At 39.8% G+C, this 13,917-nt stretch overlaps 1 protein-coding gene across 1 annotated transcript in view; it reads left to right on the top strand.

Annotated features, from left to right (window-relative positions):
• C7H6orf136 (chromosome 7 C6orf136 homolog) overlaps positions 1-13,917 on the top strand; it is a 71,345-nt gene that overhangs the window by 51,339 nt on the left and 6,089 nt on the right. The window contains exon 3 of the mRNA XM_053722046.1: positions 13,809-13,897. Within this exon, the coding sequence (XP_053578021.1) occupies positions 13,809-13,897 (89 nt within the window). The remainder of the gene's footprint in view (positions 1-13,808; positions 13,898-13,917) is intronic.

Below are 13,917 nucleotides of genomic sequence, written 5' to 3'. Positions count from 1 at the left end.
ACAATAAAAACAAGTAACAGTTTGTATGATGCTGTGACAAAGTAGCCGGCTTTTATACAAATGTATCCATGTTCCAATTTCCTGTCTGTGGCAGGAAATTGGACTCACATAATAGAAACAGAATAAAAAGTACAAATTCCTACTAAATGTTTAGGCCCAACCTTGTTTTTTTAAAATGTTAAATCTTTTTATGTCGCTCATTTAACTTTTAAATATTAACTTTATATTAGGTTCGGCATAAACATGAACAATAAGAATAAAAGTGACCAATCAGTGAATTACTTAGCATTTTTATCCAATGAGAAGACAGAGTTAGATAAAGTCCCCATTTGAGTATTTCTTGAATTTCAGTTCCCTTTAAGGTCCGCTTAAAGTTCACGTGCTATTTTTAACCTATCCCATGATGTTAGAAGATTTTCCGTGGATTTATGACGTCGTAAGGGCTCGTTAGTCACGTGTTCTTTCTGACGAATCAGTGAGGACGTTTTTCCTTTGTGGCTTTAACCAAATATTCCGTTATAGGGAATTGCGATTATACATTTCTATGAATAGAAAATAGAACAGCGGCAGTATCCATTCTAAACACCAATACAATTGAAAATTATCTATGACAATTTTATATATAATTTGATAGTATGAGAAATATGTGCAAAGATGTTTTGCGCTGTGCAGACTTTAATGTATGTGAATACATGTGAATGAGAATTTAATTCTAATCACTAAATGGTACTTTCCAAAGTTTTCCTTCTATAAAGGATACTTTTACGGCAACCTTAAATTACATATAACTCAGTAACATCGACATTTATGCAATGGTATATCCAATAAAATTACTTTGCAAACACATTAAAGACTGTATTATCAATTTGAATCGTATGAAAAGGGAATTTAAAAAATTTCTCTTTATATTATTAAACCCTTTGAGGAAATTTAGAGAGGGCAACATTTATCCGTTCAACTCATATAGGGATAAAAAATATAGTGCCTTTATATTTTATCATAGCCTTATAGCTTTCCTACGTTAAAAAATGAAAAGTGAAGTTATGTGTGCTAGTTAAAGGTATTTCATATTTTATGTTACCTAATTTCAATATGAATACATTTGTGAAATAAATACAATTTTTATGTAACCTTAATTTTGTGTTATCTAATTTAAATATAATGTGCTAAATACATTTAGTATAATAATACTAGTGGCGTTACTAATAAATTGGCTTTCTAAATTGTGTACAATAAGGAAATAAATAAAAATAAAAATAAAATGAAAATAAAATTAAAAATTATTAATAAAAATGAAAAATATTGTGTAAACTCAATAAAGTGATATTATATGTGACTAAATAAATTACCTTAACAGTAGTAAATAATTGCTTCATCTATTAGAACCTTGTGTTAAAAGAATTCTCTATCCTTAATGGAATTAGTTTAAATAAAAGCTGCTATTCGAATATCTTTGTTGAGCCCCCAATGATTGTAAGTTCTTAGTGTGTGAATCCACCATAGTTCCCTCCTGTTTAACTCATCATCCAAATTCCCTCCTCTCCAATGAGTGGTTACCTTTTCTATCCCTATCCATGAAAAGTTCTTAAAATCAAATTTGGTGCAAGTGTTGCAATGTGAAGGGACACCATGATCTTCATGCCTCTTCTCTATTTTGTTAAGGTGTTCTAAAATACGAGTCTTGAGAAATCTGGTTGTTTGTCCTAAATATTGGATCTGACAATTGCATTGTAATAGATAGATCACGTTCTGAGTCTTACATGTAATAAAATGTTTAATTATATAGGTCTTTCCCGTTACAGAGGAAGTAAAAGTTTTATGGGTTCTTTTTGTGTAATTGCATCCTTTACATTTTCCACAAGTATAGAATCCTTGTAAGTTAGATATACTCAAAGGTGGTTTGGGGGCCATGCCTTTAATTAAAGAAGGGGCCAACTTTTGTTTAAAATTACTACCTCTTCTATATGTGATCTGGGGTTTGTTGGGTATGATATTGCTTAACAATTCGTCATTCTGTAAAATATGCCAGTGTTTTTTGATTATTTTATTGATTTGATGGTGCCCTGAATTAAAAGTTGTAACAAATCTGGGGAAGGAGGATTGTTGATTTATTGTAGTTTTATTTTTTGCCAAAATTAGATTGCGATCCTGATTTTTAATTAACTGTCTATCTATCTCAAGACTACTTGAAGAGTAGCCTTTTTGCAAAAATCTCTTTTTAAGTAATAATGATTGTTCTTCGTAATCTTCTATTTGATCACAATTTCTCCTGATGCGTTTGAATTGTCCTCTAGGAATAGCCTTTAACCATGATGGGTGGTGTTGACTGTCATGCTGGATGTATGTGTTTGCATCACATTCCTTGAAGTGTGTTTTCGTGTGTATATGTCCATCAACCGTTGTGATGGACAAATCTAAAAAAATAGCTTTGGTGTTATTTATTTCTGGGGTCAAAATGATATTCATATTGTTTTTGTTTAAATCATTAACAAATTGTTGGCAATTTTCTATATTTCCCCTCCAAATGCAGAGGACATCGTCGATGTACCTCCGCCATGTCACCAGGTTTTTCATTTTTATTAATAATTTTTAATTTTATTTTCATTTTATTTTTATTTATTTCCTTATTGTACACAATTTAGAAAGCCAATTTATTAGTAACGCCACTAGTATTATTATACTAAATGTATTTAGCACATTATATTTAAATTAGATAACACAAAATTAAGGTTACATAAAAATTGTATTTATTTCACAAATGTATTCATATTGAAATTAGGTAACATAAAATATGAAATACCTTTAACTAGCACACATAACTTCACTTTTCATTTTTTAACGTAGGAAAGCTATAAGGCTATGATAAAATATAAAGGCACTATATTTTTTATCCCTATATGAGTTGAACGGATAAATGTTGCCCTCTCTAAATTTCCTCAAAGGGTTTAATAATATAAAGAGAAATTTTTTAAATTCCCTTTTCATACGATTCAAATTGATAATACAGTCTTTAATGTGTTTGCAAAGTAATTTTATTGGATATACCATTGCATAAATGTCGATGTTACTGAGTTATATGTAATTTAAGGTTGTCGTAAAAGTATCCTTTATAGAAGGAAAACTTTGGAAAGTACCATTTAGTGATTAGAATTAAATTCTCATTCACATGTATTCACATACATTAAAGTCTGCACAGCGCAAAACATCTTTGCACATATTTCTCATACTATCAAATTATATATAAAATTGTCATAGATAATTTTCAATTGTATTGGTGTTTAGAATGGATACTGCCGCTGTTCTATTTTCTATTCATAGAAATGTATAATCGCAATTCCCTATAACGGAATATTTGGTTAAAGCCACAAAGGAAAAACGTCCTCACTGATTCGTCAGAAAGAACACGTGACTAACGAGCCCTTACGACGTCATAAATCCACGGAAAATCTTCTAACATCATGGGATAGGTTAAAAATAGCACGTGAACTTTAAGCGGACCTTAAAGGGAACTGAAATTCAAGAAATACTCGAATGGGGACTTTATCTAACTCTGTCTTCTCATTGGATAAAAATGCTAAGTAATTCACTGATTGGTCACTTTTATTCTTATTGTTCATGTTTATGCCGAACCTAATATAAAGTTAATATTTAAAAGTTAAATGAGCGACATAAAAAGATTTAACATTTTAAAAAAACAAGGTTGGGCCTAAACATTTAGTAGGAATTTGTACTTTTTATTCTGTTTCTATTATGTGAGTCCAATTTCCTGCCACAGACAGGAAATTGGAACATGGATACATTTGTATAAAAGCCGGCTACTTTGTCACAGCATCATACAAACTGTTACTTGTTTTTATTGTCTTTTATTGCTCTTGAAAAAGACGCTTAAGCGTTGAAACGCGTAGAGCTACAATAAAACATTTTTTATCTCACTACTTGGCAATCATTTCGCTGTGACGAGCCGGACTTGCTATTTTGGATAAGTAAGTTACTACTTGTTTCTTCAATTTAAAGTTTCATTTTACTGCTGATGAGGTTCCAATCCTTTTCCAGCCCTTTGTTGAAAACCTCCCTGTTGTTGCCTTTGGAGAGGGACATATTACAGAGGGATATACCATAGAAGCAGGACTCACGTTACTTAAGGAGTGAGTATATTGCACATTATTGCAACAGAATTTAACTTGCACATCAAGTCCATTTCTATCTATTATCAGAAACTTAACATTCTGCAAGACCAGCGCCATCCATTTCGTTTTGTCTGTAACTAAGATCCATTGCTGTTCTCACACATGACTGAAGAGAGAGATAACTTCAGCGGGGGAATGGCGTGCAGGTTATCCTGCTATGAGGTATGTGCAGTTAAGATTTTTCTAGAAGATGTGAATGCTAGAAAATGCTGCTGATGCCAAATTTATGTAAGGTAAGCCTGAATACAGTGATTTAATAGCGACTGGTATCATGCTTACTTTCTGAGGTAATACTCTTTTATATTTACAATATAAAACGTTTGCTGGCATGTTTAAACGTTTTTATATATACTTTGGTGATAAAACTTTATTGGGGCCTAGTTTTTTTCCACATGGCTGGCTTAAATTTGCCTAGAAACAGTTTCTTGAGGCTTTCCACTGTGTTACTATGAGTGGGAGGGGCCTAATTTAGCGCTTTTTTGCGCAGTAACTTTTACAGACTGAGACATCCAGCTTCCTCCAGGAGTCCCCTGAATGCTATAGGACATCTCTAAAGGTCTCTTAGGCTTTCCAAAATAGTTTGTTGGGGAAGGTAGGCCCACAGCAAGGCTGTGGCAGTTTGGTGTGCTGTTAAAAAACGTCTATATCGTTTTTTTGATTCGTTTTTTGAACTAAGGGGTTAATCATCCATTTGCAAATGGGTGCAATGCTCTGTTAGCTTATTATACACACTGTAAAAATTTCGTTTGATTTACTGCATTTTTTCACTGTTTTTCAAATTCTGACAAAAATTGTTTCTCTTAAAGGCACAGTACCGTTTTTATTTTTTGCTTGTTAACTTGATTTAAAGTGTTTTCCAAGCTTGCTGGTCTCATTGCTAGTCTGTTTAAACATGTCTGACATAGAGGAAACTCCTTGTTCATTATGTTTAGAAGCCATGGTGGAACCCCCTCTTAGAATGTGTACCAAATCTACTGATTTCACTTTAAGCAATAAAGATCATATTCTGTCTTTAAAAAATTTATCACCAGAGGAATCTGACGAGGGGGAAGTTATGCCGACTAACTCGCCCCACGTGTCAGACCCTTTGACTCCCGCTCAAGGGACTCACGCTCAAATGGCGCCAATTACATCTAGGGCGCCCATAGTGTTTACTTTACAAGACATGGCGGCAGTCAGGGATAATACACTGTCAGCGGTATTAGCCAGACTACCTGAATTTAGAGGAAAGCAAGATAGCTCTGGAGTTAGACGAAATACAGAGCATACTGACGCTTTAAGAGCTATGTCTGATACTGCCTCACAATATGCAGAAGCTGAAGAAGGAGAGCTTCTTTCTGTGGGTGATGTTTCTGACTCAGGGAAGATGATGCAACCTGATTCTGATATCTCTACATTTAAATTTAAGCTTGAACACCTCTGCGTGTTACTCAGGGAGGTTTTAGCTGCTCTGAATGACTGTGATACAATTGCAGTGCCAGAGAAATTGTGTAGACTGGATAAATACTATGCAGTGCCGGTGTGCACTGATGTTTTTCCAATACCTAAAAGGTTTACAGAAATTATTACTAAGGAATGGGATAGACCAGGTGTGCCGTTCTCTCCCCCTCCTATTTTTAGAAAAATGTTTCCAATAGACGCCACCACACGGGACTTATGGCAGACAGTTCCTAAGGTGGAGGGAGCAGTTTCTACTCTAGCAAAGCGTACTACTATCCCTGTCGAGGACAGTTGTGCTTTCCAATGGATAAAAAGTTAGAGGGTTACCTTAAGAAAATGTTTATTCAACAAGGTTTTATCCTACAGCCCCTTGCATGCATTGCTCCTGTCACTGCTGCTGCGGCGTTCTGGTTTGAGTCTCTGAAAGAGGCTTTACAGGTAGCGACTTCATTGGATGACATACTTGACAAGCTTAGAGCACTTAATCTAGCCAATTCTTTTGTTTCTGATGCCATTGTTCATTTGACTAAACTAACAGCTAAGAATTCTGGTTTTGCTATCCAGGCGCGTAGAGCGCTATGGCTTAAATCATGGTTAGCTGACGTTACTTCAAAGTCTAAGCTGCTTAACATTCCCTTCAAGGGGCAGACCCTATTCGGGCCTGGTTTGAAGGAGATTATTGCTGATATCACTGGAGGAAAAGGTCATGCCCTTCCTCAGGATAGGTCCAAATCAAGGGCCAAACAGTTCAATTTTCGTGCCTTTCGAAACTTCAAGGCAAGTGCGGCATCAACTTCCTCTAATGCAAAACAAGAGGGAACTTTTGCTCTGTCCAAGACGGTCTGGAGACCTAACCAGACCTGGAATAAGGGTAAGCAGGCCAAAAAGCCTGCTGCTGCCTCTAAGACAGCATGAACGAACGGCCCCCTATCCGGTAACGGATCTAGTAGGGGGCAGACTTTCGCTCTTCGCCCAGGCGTGGGCAAGAGATGTCCAGGATCCCTGGGCGTTGGAAATTATATCCCAGGGATATCTTCTGGAGATTTCACCTTTCACAATTATCTGCAAACCAGATAAAGAGAGAGGCATTCTTACACTGTGTACAAGACCTCCTAGTTATGGGAGTGATCCAGCCAGTTCCAAAGGAGGAACAGGGACAGGGATTTTACTCAAATCTGTTTGTAGTTCCCAAAAAAGAGGGAACCTTCACACCAATTTTGGATCTAAAGATCTTAAACAAATTCCTCAGAGTTCCATCATTCAAGATGGAGACTATTCGTACCATCCTACCTATGATCCAGGAGGGTCAATACATGACTACAGTGGATTTAAAGGATGCTTATCTTCACATTCCGATACACAAAGATCATCATCGGTTTCTCAGGTTTGCCTTCCTAGACAGGCATTACCAGTTTGTAGCTCTTCCCTTTGGGTTAGCTACAGCCCCAAGAATTTTTACGAAGGTTCTGGGGTCGCTTCTGGCGGCCCTAAGGCCGCGGGGCATAGCAGTGGCCCCTTATTTAGACGACATCCTGATTCAGGCGTCAAACTTCCAAATTGCCAAGTCTCATACGGACATAGTGTTGGCATTTCTGAGGTCGCATGGGTGGAAGGTGAACGAGGAAAAGAGTTCTCTATCCCCCCTCACAAGAGTTTCCTTCCTAGGGACTCTGATAGATTCTGTTGAAATGAAAATTTACCTGACGGAGTCCAGGTTATCAAAACTTCTAAATTCCTGCCGTGTTCTTTATTCCATTCCTCGCCCTTCGGTGGCTCAGTGCATGGAAGTAATCGGCTTAATGGTAGCGGCAATGGACATAGTGCCGTTTGCATGCCTACATCTCAGACCACTGCAACTCTGCATGCTCAGTCAGTGGAATGGGGATTACACAGATTTGTCCCCTCTACTAAATCTGGATCAAGAGACCAGGGATTCTCTTCTCTGGTGGCTATCTCGGGTCCATCTGTCCAAAGGTATGACCTTTTGCAGGCCAGATTGGACAATTGTAACGACAGATGCCAGCCTTCTAGGTTGGGGTGCAGTCTGGAACTCCCTGAAGGCTCAGGGATCGTGGACTCAGGAGGAGTCACTCCTTCCAATAAACATTCTGGAACTAAGAGCGATATTCAATGCTCTTCAGGCTTGGCCTCAGCTAGCGACAATGAGGTTCATCAGATTTCAGTCGGACAACATCACGACTGTGGCTTACATCAACCATCAAGGGGGAACAAGGAGTTCCCTAGCGATGTTAGAAGTCTCAAAGATAATTCGCTGGGCAGAGATTCACTCTTGCCACCTATCAGCTATCCATATCCCAGGTGTAGAGAACTGGGAGGCGGATTTTCTAAGTCGACAGACTTTTCATCCGGGGGAGTGGGAACTCCATCCGGAGGTGTTTGCACAATTGGTTCATCGTTGGGGCAAACCAGAACTGGATCTCATGACGTTTCGCCAGAACGCCAAGCTTCCTTGTTACGGATCCAGGTCCAGGGACCCCAAGGCAATGCTGATAGATGCTCTAGCAGCGCCTTGGTCCTTCAACCTGGCTTATGTATTTCCACCGTTTCCTCTGCTCCCTCGTCTGATTGCCAAGAACAAGCAGGAGAGAGCATCGGTGATCTTGATAGCGCCTGCATGGCCACGCAGGACTTGGTATGCAGATCTAGTGGACATGTCATCTTTTCCACCATGGACTCTGCCGCTGAGACAGGACCTTCTACTTCAAGGTCCTTTCAACCATCCAAATCTAATTTCTCTGAGGCTGACTGCCTGGAGACTGAACGCTTGATTTTATCAAAGCGTGGTTTCTCCGAGTCAGTCATTGATACCTTTAATTCAGGCACGAAAGCCTGTCACCAGGAAAATCTATCATAAGATTTGGCGTAAATATCTTGATTGGTGTGAATCCAAGGGCTACTCATGGAGTAAGGTCAGGATTCCCAGGATATTATCTTTTCTCCAAGAAGGATTGGAGAAAGGATTGTCAGCTAGTTCCTTAAAGGGACAGATTTCTGCGCTATCTATTCTTTTGCACAAGCGTCTGGCGGATGTCCCAGACGTTCAGGCATTTTGTCAGGCTTTAGTTAGAATCAAGCCTGTGTTTAAACCTGTTGCTCCACCTTGGAGCTTAAATTTGGTTCTTAAAGTTCTTCAGGGGGTTCCGTTTGAACCTCTTCATTCCATAGATATCAAACTTTTATCTTGGAAAGTTCTTTTTTTGGTAGCTATTTCCTCGGCTCGTAGAGTTTCCGAGTTATCTGCCTTACAATGTGATTCTCCTTATCTGATCTTCCATGCAGACAAGGTAGTTCTGCGTACCAAACCTGGGTTTTTACCTAAGGTGGTATCTAATAAGAATATCAATCAAGAGATTGTTGTTCCGTCTTTGTGTCCTAATCCTTCTTCAAAGAAGGAACGTCTATTACACAATCTGGACGTGGTTCGTGCTTTAAAGTTTTACTTACAAGCTACTAAAGATTTTCGTCAAACATCTGCTTTGTTTGTTGTCTACTCTGGACAGAGGAGAGGTCAAAAGGCTTCGGCAACCTCTCTTTCTTTTTGGCTAAGAAGCATAATCCGCTTAGCCTATGAGACTGCTGGCCAGCAGCCTCCAGAAAGGATTACAGCTCATTCTACTAGAGCTGTGGCTTCCACATGGGCCTTTAAAAATGAGGCTTCTGTTGAACAGATTTGCAAGGCGGCGACTTGGTCTTCGCTTCATACTTTTTCAAAATTCTACAAATTTTATACTTTTGCTTCTTCGGAGGCTATTTTTGGGAGAAAGTTTTTACAGGCAGTGGTACCTTTCGTTTAAGTACCAGCCTTGTCCCTCCCTTCATCCGTGTACTTTAGCTTTGGTATTGGTATCCCACAAGTAATGGATGATCCGTGGACTGGATATACCTTACAAGAGAAAACATAATTTATGCTTACCTGATAAATTTATTTCTCTTGTGGTGTATCCAGTCCACGGCCCGCCCTGTCATTTTAAGGCAGGTGTTTTTTAATTTTTAAACTACAGTCACCACTGCACCCTATGGTTTCTCCTTTCTCTGTTTGTTTTTGGTCGAATGACTGGATATGGCAGTTAGGGGAGGAGCTATATAGCAGCTCTGCTGTGGGTGATCCTCTTGCAACTTCCTGTTGGGAATGAGAATATCCCACAAGTAATGGATGATCCGTGGACTGGATACACCACAAGAGAAATAAATTTATCAGGTAAGCATAATTTTTTTTTTTTTTATTATTGTGGCATGCAGCCAATGTTTCAGACTAATTCGGTGTTAAAAGTGCTTGGTCTTATGAGCCTTCTTTACAAATCACAAAGCAGAGTTAAACTTTATAAATAAAGCGAGTGGCCTCAAACTGGGACTCGAGCAACAAACTAGGTAGTATGAGGCAGTGTGTCATTTCTCATCAATTTCAATATGGAAAAATATTTATTGGTAGTGTATTATTTTTCTCCTTTACCATTGTATTATCCCACCAATGAAGACTAAAATTATCAAAAGACTGAAGATATTTGTATTATGTACAAGGCACGTGATATATTCATGACTCAAATAACATGAGCCCTAAACTAAAAAGGTCATAAAGATAGCAGAACAAGTCCAGTTGTCCATAGAAGATTGGTTACAGATAATTCTCTCTCTCTCTGGTCTGCCTGTCTCTCTCTCTCTTTCTCTGGTCTGCCTGTCTCTCTCTCTCTCTCTCTCTCTCTCTCTCTCTCTCTCTCTCTCTCTCTCTCTCTCTCTCTCTGGTCTGCCTGTCTCTCTCTCTCTCTCTCTCTCTCTGGTCTGCCTGTCTCTCTCTCTCTCTCTCTCTCTCTCTCTCTCTCTGGTCTGCCTGTCTCTCTCTCTCTCTGGTCTGCCTGTCTCTCTCTCTCTCTGGTCTGTCTCTCTCTCTCTCTCTCTCTCTGGTCTGCCTGTCTGTCTCTCTCTCTGTCTCTCTCTCTGTCTCTCTCTCTGTCTCTCTCTCTGTCTCTCTCTCTGTCTCTCTCTCTGTCTCTCTCTCTCTCTCTCTCTCTCTCTCTCTCTCTCTCTGTCTCTCTCTCTCTCTCTCCTCTGTCTCTCTTCTGTCTCTCTTCTGTCTCTTTCTCTCTCGTCTGCCTCTCTCTCTTTTTCTCTCTCGTCTGCCTCTCTCTCTCTTTTTCTCTCTCGTCTGCCTCTCTCTCTCTTTTTCTCTCTCGTCTGCCTCTCTCTCTCTTTTTCTCTCTCGTCTGCCTCTCACTCTCTTTTTCTCTCTCGTCTGCCTCTCTCTCTCTTTTTCTCTCTCTCTTTTTCTCTCTCGTCTGCCTCTCTCTCTCTTTTTCTCTCTCGTCTGCCTCTCTCTCTTTTTCTCTCTCGTCTGCCTCTCTCTCTCTTTTTCTCTCTCGTCTGCCTCTCTCTCTTTTTCTCTCTCGTCTGCCTCTCTCTCTCTTTTTCTCTCTCGTCTGCCTCTCTCTCTCTTTTTCTCTCTCGTCTGCCTCTCTCTCTCTTTTTCTCTCTCGTCTGCCTCTCTCTCTTTTTCTCTCTCGTCTGCCTCTCTCTCTCTCTTTTTCTCTCTCGTCTGCCTCTCTCTCTCTCTTTTTCTCTCTCGTCTGCCTCTCTCTCTCTCTTTTTCTCTCTCGTCTGCCTCTCTCTCTCTCTTTTTCTCTCTCGTCTGCCTCTCTCTCTCTCTTTTTCTCTCTCGTCTGCCTCTCTCTCTCTCTCTCTCTCTCTCGTCTGCCTCTCTCTCTCTCTTTTTCTCTCTCGTCTGCCTCTCTCTCTCTCTTTTTCTCTCTCGTCTGCCTCTCTTTTTCTATCTCGTCTGCCTCTCTCTCTCTTTTTCTCTCTCGTCTGCCTCTCTCTCTCTCTTTTTCTCTCTCGTCTGCCTCTCTCTCTCTCTCTTTTTCTCTCTCGTCTGCCTCTCTCTCTCTCTCTTTTTCTCTCTCGTCTGCCTCTCTCTCTCTCTCTTTTTCTCTCTCGTCTGCCTCTCTCTCTCTCTCTCTCTCTCTCTGGTCTGTCTATCTCTCTCTCTCTCTCTCTCTGGTCTGCCTGTCTCTCTCTCTCTCTGGTCTGCCTGTCTCTCTCTCTCTCTGGTCTGCCTGTCTCTCTCTCTCTCTGGTCTGCCTGTCTCTCTCTCTCTCTCGTCTGCCTGTCTCTCTCTCTCTCTGGTCTGCCTGTCTCTCTCTCTGGTCTGCCTGTCTCTCTCTCTCTCTGGTCTGCCTGTCTCTCTGTCTGGTCTGTCTCTCTCTCTGTCTCTCTCTCTGTCTCTCTCTCTGTCTCTCTCTCTGTCTCTCTCTCTCTCCTCTGTCTCTCTCTCTCCTCTGTCTCTCTCTCTCCTCTGTCTCTCTTCTGTCTTTTTCTCTCTCGTCTGCCTCTCTCTCTCTTTTTCTCTCTCGTCTGCCTCTCTCTCTCTCTCTCTCTTTTTCTCTCTCGTCTGCCTCTCTCTCTCTCTTTTTCTCTCTCGTCTGCCTCTCTCTCTCTCTTTTTCTCTCTCGTCTGCCTCTCTCTCTCTCTTTTTCTCTCTCGTCTGCCTCTCTCTCTTTTTCTCTCTCGTCTGCCTCTCTCTCTCTCTCTCTTTTTCTCTCTCGTCTGCCTCTCTCTCTCTCTTTTTCTCTCTCGTCTGCCTCTCTCTCTCTCTTTTTCTCTCTCGTCTGCCTCTCTCTCTCTCTCTCTCTCTCTCTCTCTCTCTCGCTGGTCTGCCTGTCTCTCTTTATTTCTTTCTCTCTCTTTCCCTCTCTGGTCTGCCTCTCTCTCTCTCTCTTTCTCTTTCTCTCTTTCTCTCTCTCTTTTTCTCTCTCTCTTTTTCTTTCTCTCTCTCTCTCTCTCTCTCTCTCTCTCTCTCCTGTATCTGTCTATGTCTATCATCTTTAATATTGCTTTTTTAATTTTTCCAAACAAAATGTGTAGCTGGCTCCTATATATATGTTTTTTGCTTCTACGTTTCATATATATTTGACAGCCCTTGTGCTTCAAGCCAAAAAAAGGAAGAATAGAGTGTAATCATAAACCTCTACTCTTCTAGCTGTGACCATGAGTATTATCAGAAATGTGACCGAAATCAAAACATTTCAGAAGACAATTTATTTAAATCCCATGAAGGAAGATAAGCGAGTTGTTTTTTTTTTAGTTTTTTTTATTTAAAATGTTTTTATTAAAGGTTTTGCAAATAGATAACATAACAATCGGGGACTCGCAGGACCCCTTTTTTCAGTAATGGAAATGAACAGATTATTGGGTCATAGAACCCATCACAGAAAGTTCCGCACATTTGAAGAACAAAAAATAAATAAGAGTACAGCAGGGCACTTTAGTTGGTATATTTTGAGTGTAGAAAAACAAAGGTGAGGGGGTTCATATATGTGGAAGAGGGGGGGAAATATACAATCATCAATGTTTCTAGGCACTTGTATACTAGGCTTATTAACTAGAGAAGTCAGGTTGTTATATGTGGAAGAGGGGGGGAAATATGCAATCATCAATGTTTCTAGGCACTTGTATACTAGGCTTATTAACTAGAGAAGTCAGGTTGTTAGCTGTCAGGTTAGGCGTCAGTCGTCAGAGCCTGTGGGTGCCACAAGGTGTCATGGTCATTTTTCCAGTCGGCCCAGGCCATCTCAAATAGGTCAGACTTATTAAGGTCGAAGTATATTGGCTTTTCCATGGTGTATAGATAGGCCATTGTATGGGTAATATCCTGCCAGCTAGGGGGGACATCCCTTTTCCAAGCCTTAGCTATGTTGGTCTTGATGGAGGCCAGGAGATAGACACTAAAAAGACTCTGGTGTCTAGGTAGCGAGTTGGTTTTTTTTCCAGATCCTGGAAAAAAAGTCAGAACAGAGCAATTTTCCTTGAAAGAACAAAAACACTTGAATTCCAGGAACTTGATAGCTAATCGCGCATCTGTGCCATCCTGGTGTCTAGGATAGAGGAGAGTCAGCAAATTTTTAATATAAAATACAAGATAATAAATATTTTCTATAGGTATTTATATAACAAAAAAGGAAAACCGTTTTTTACAAAACTTTACTGCTAAAATTTAAAATAACGAAACGTACTTCGGTTGCAACCTTATTTTCATAGATAAATGTTTGGCTACAAGATCTACATAGGCCATGATGAGCTGGAAATCACTTGGTTGGGTTTCCATGCAAAGTTCAGTAGTTTCCTGCGCCCAGTCGTGGTCTCTCAGTAATTAGCTTTTTGTTATCGTTACAGTTACCAAATTTCTTCTTGAAGAATATGGATTATTCCATATACAGGAAAGACGTAGAATTTGTGAACAGCATACTGCACATTCGCACTCGGTAAGACCCCACCAAAACCG

The sequence above is a fragment of the Bombina bombina genome, chromosome 7 (assembly GCF_027579735.1).
Source record: "Bombina bombina isolate aBomBom1 chromosome 7, aBomBom1.pri, whole genome shotgun sequence".
Classification (NCBI taxonomy): domain Eukaryota; kingdom Metazoa; phylum Chordata; class Amphibia; order Anura; family Bombinatoridae; genus Bombina; species Bombina bombina.
The sequence above is the reverse complement of the archived record's forward strand: the minus strand, read 5'-3'. Positions and strand labels throughout refer to the sequence as shown.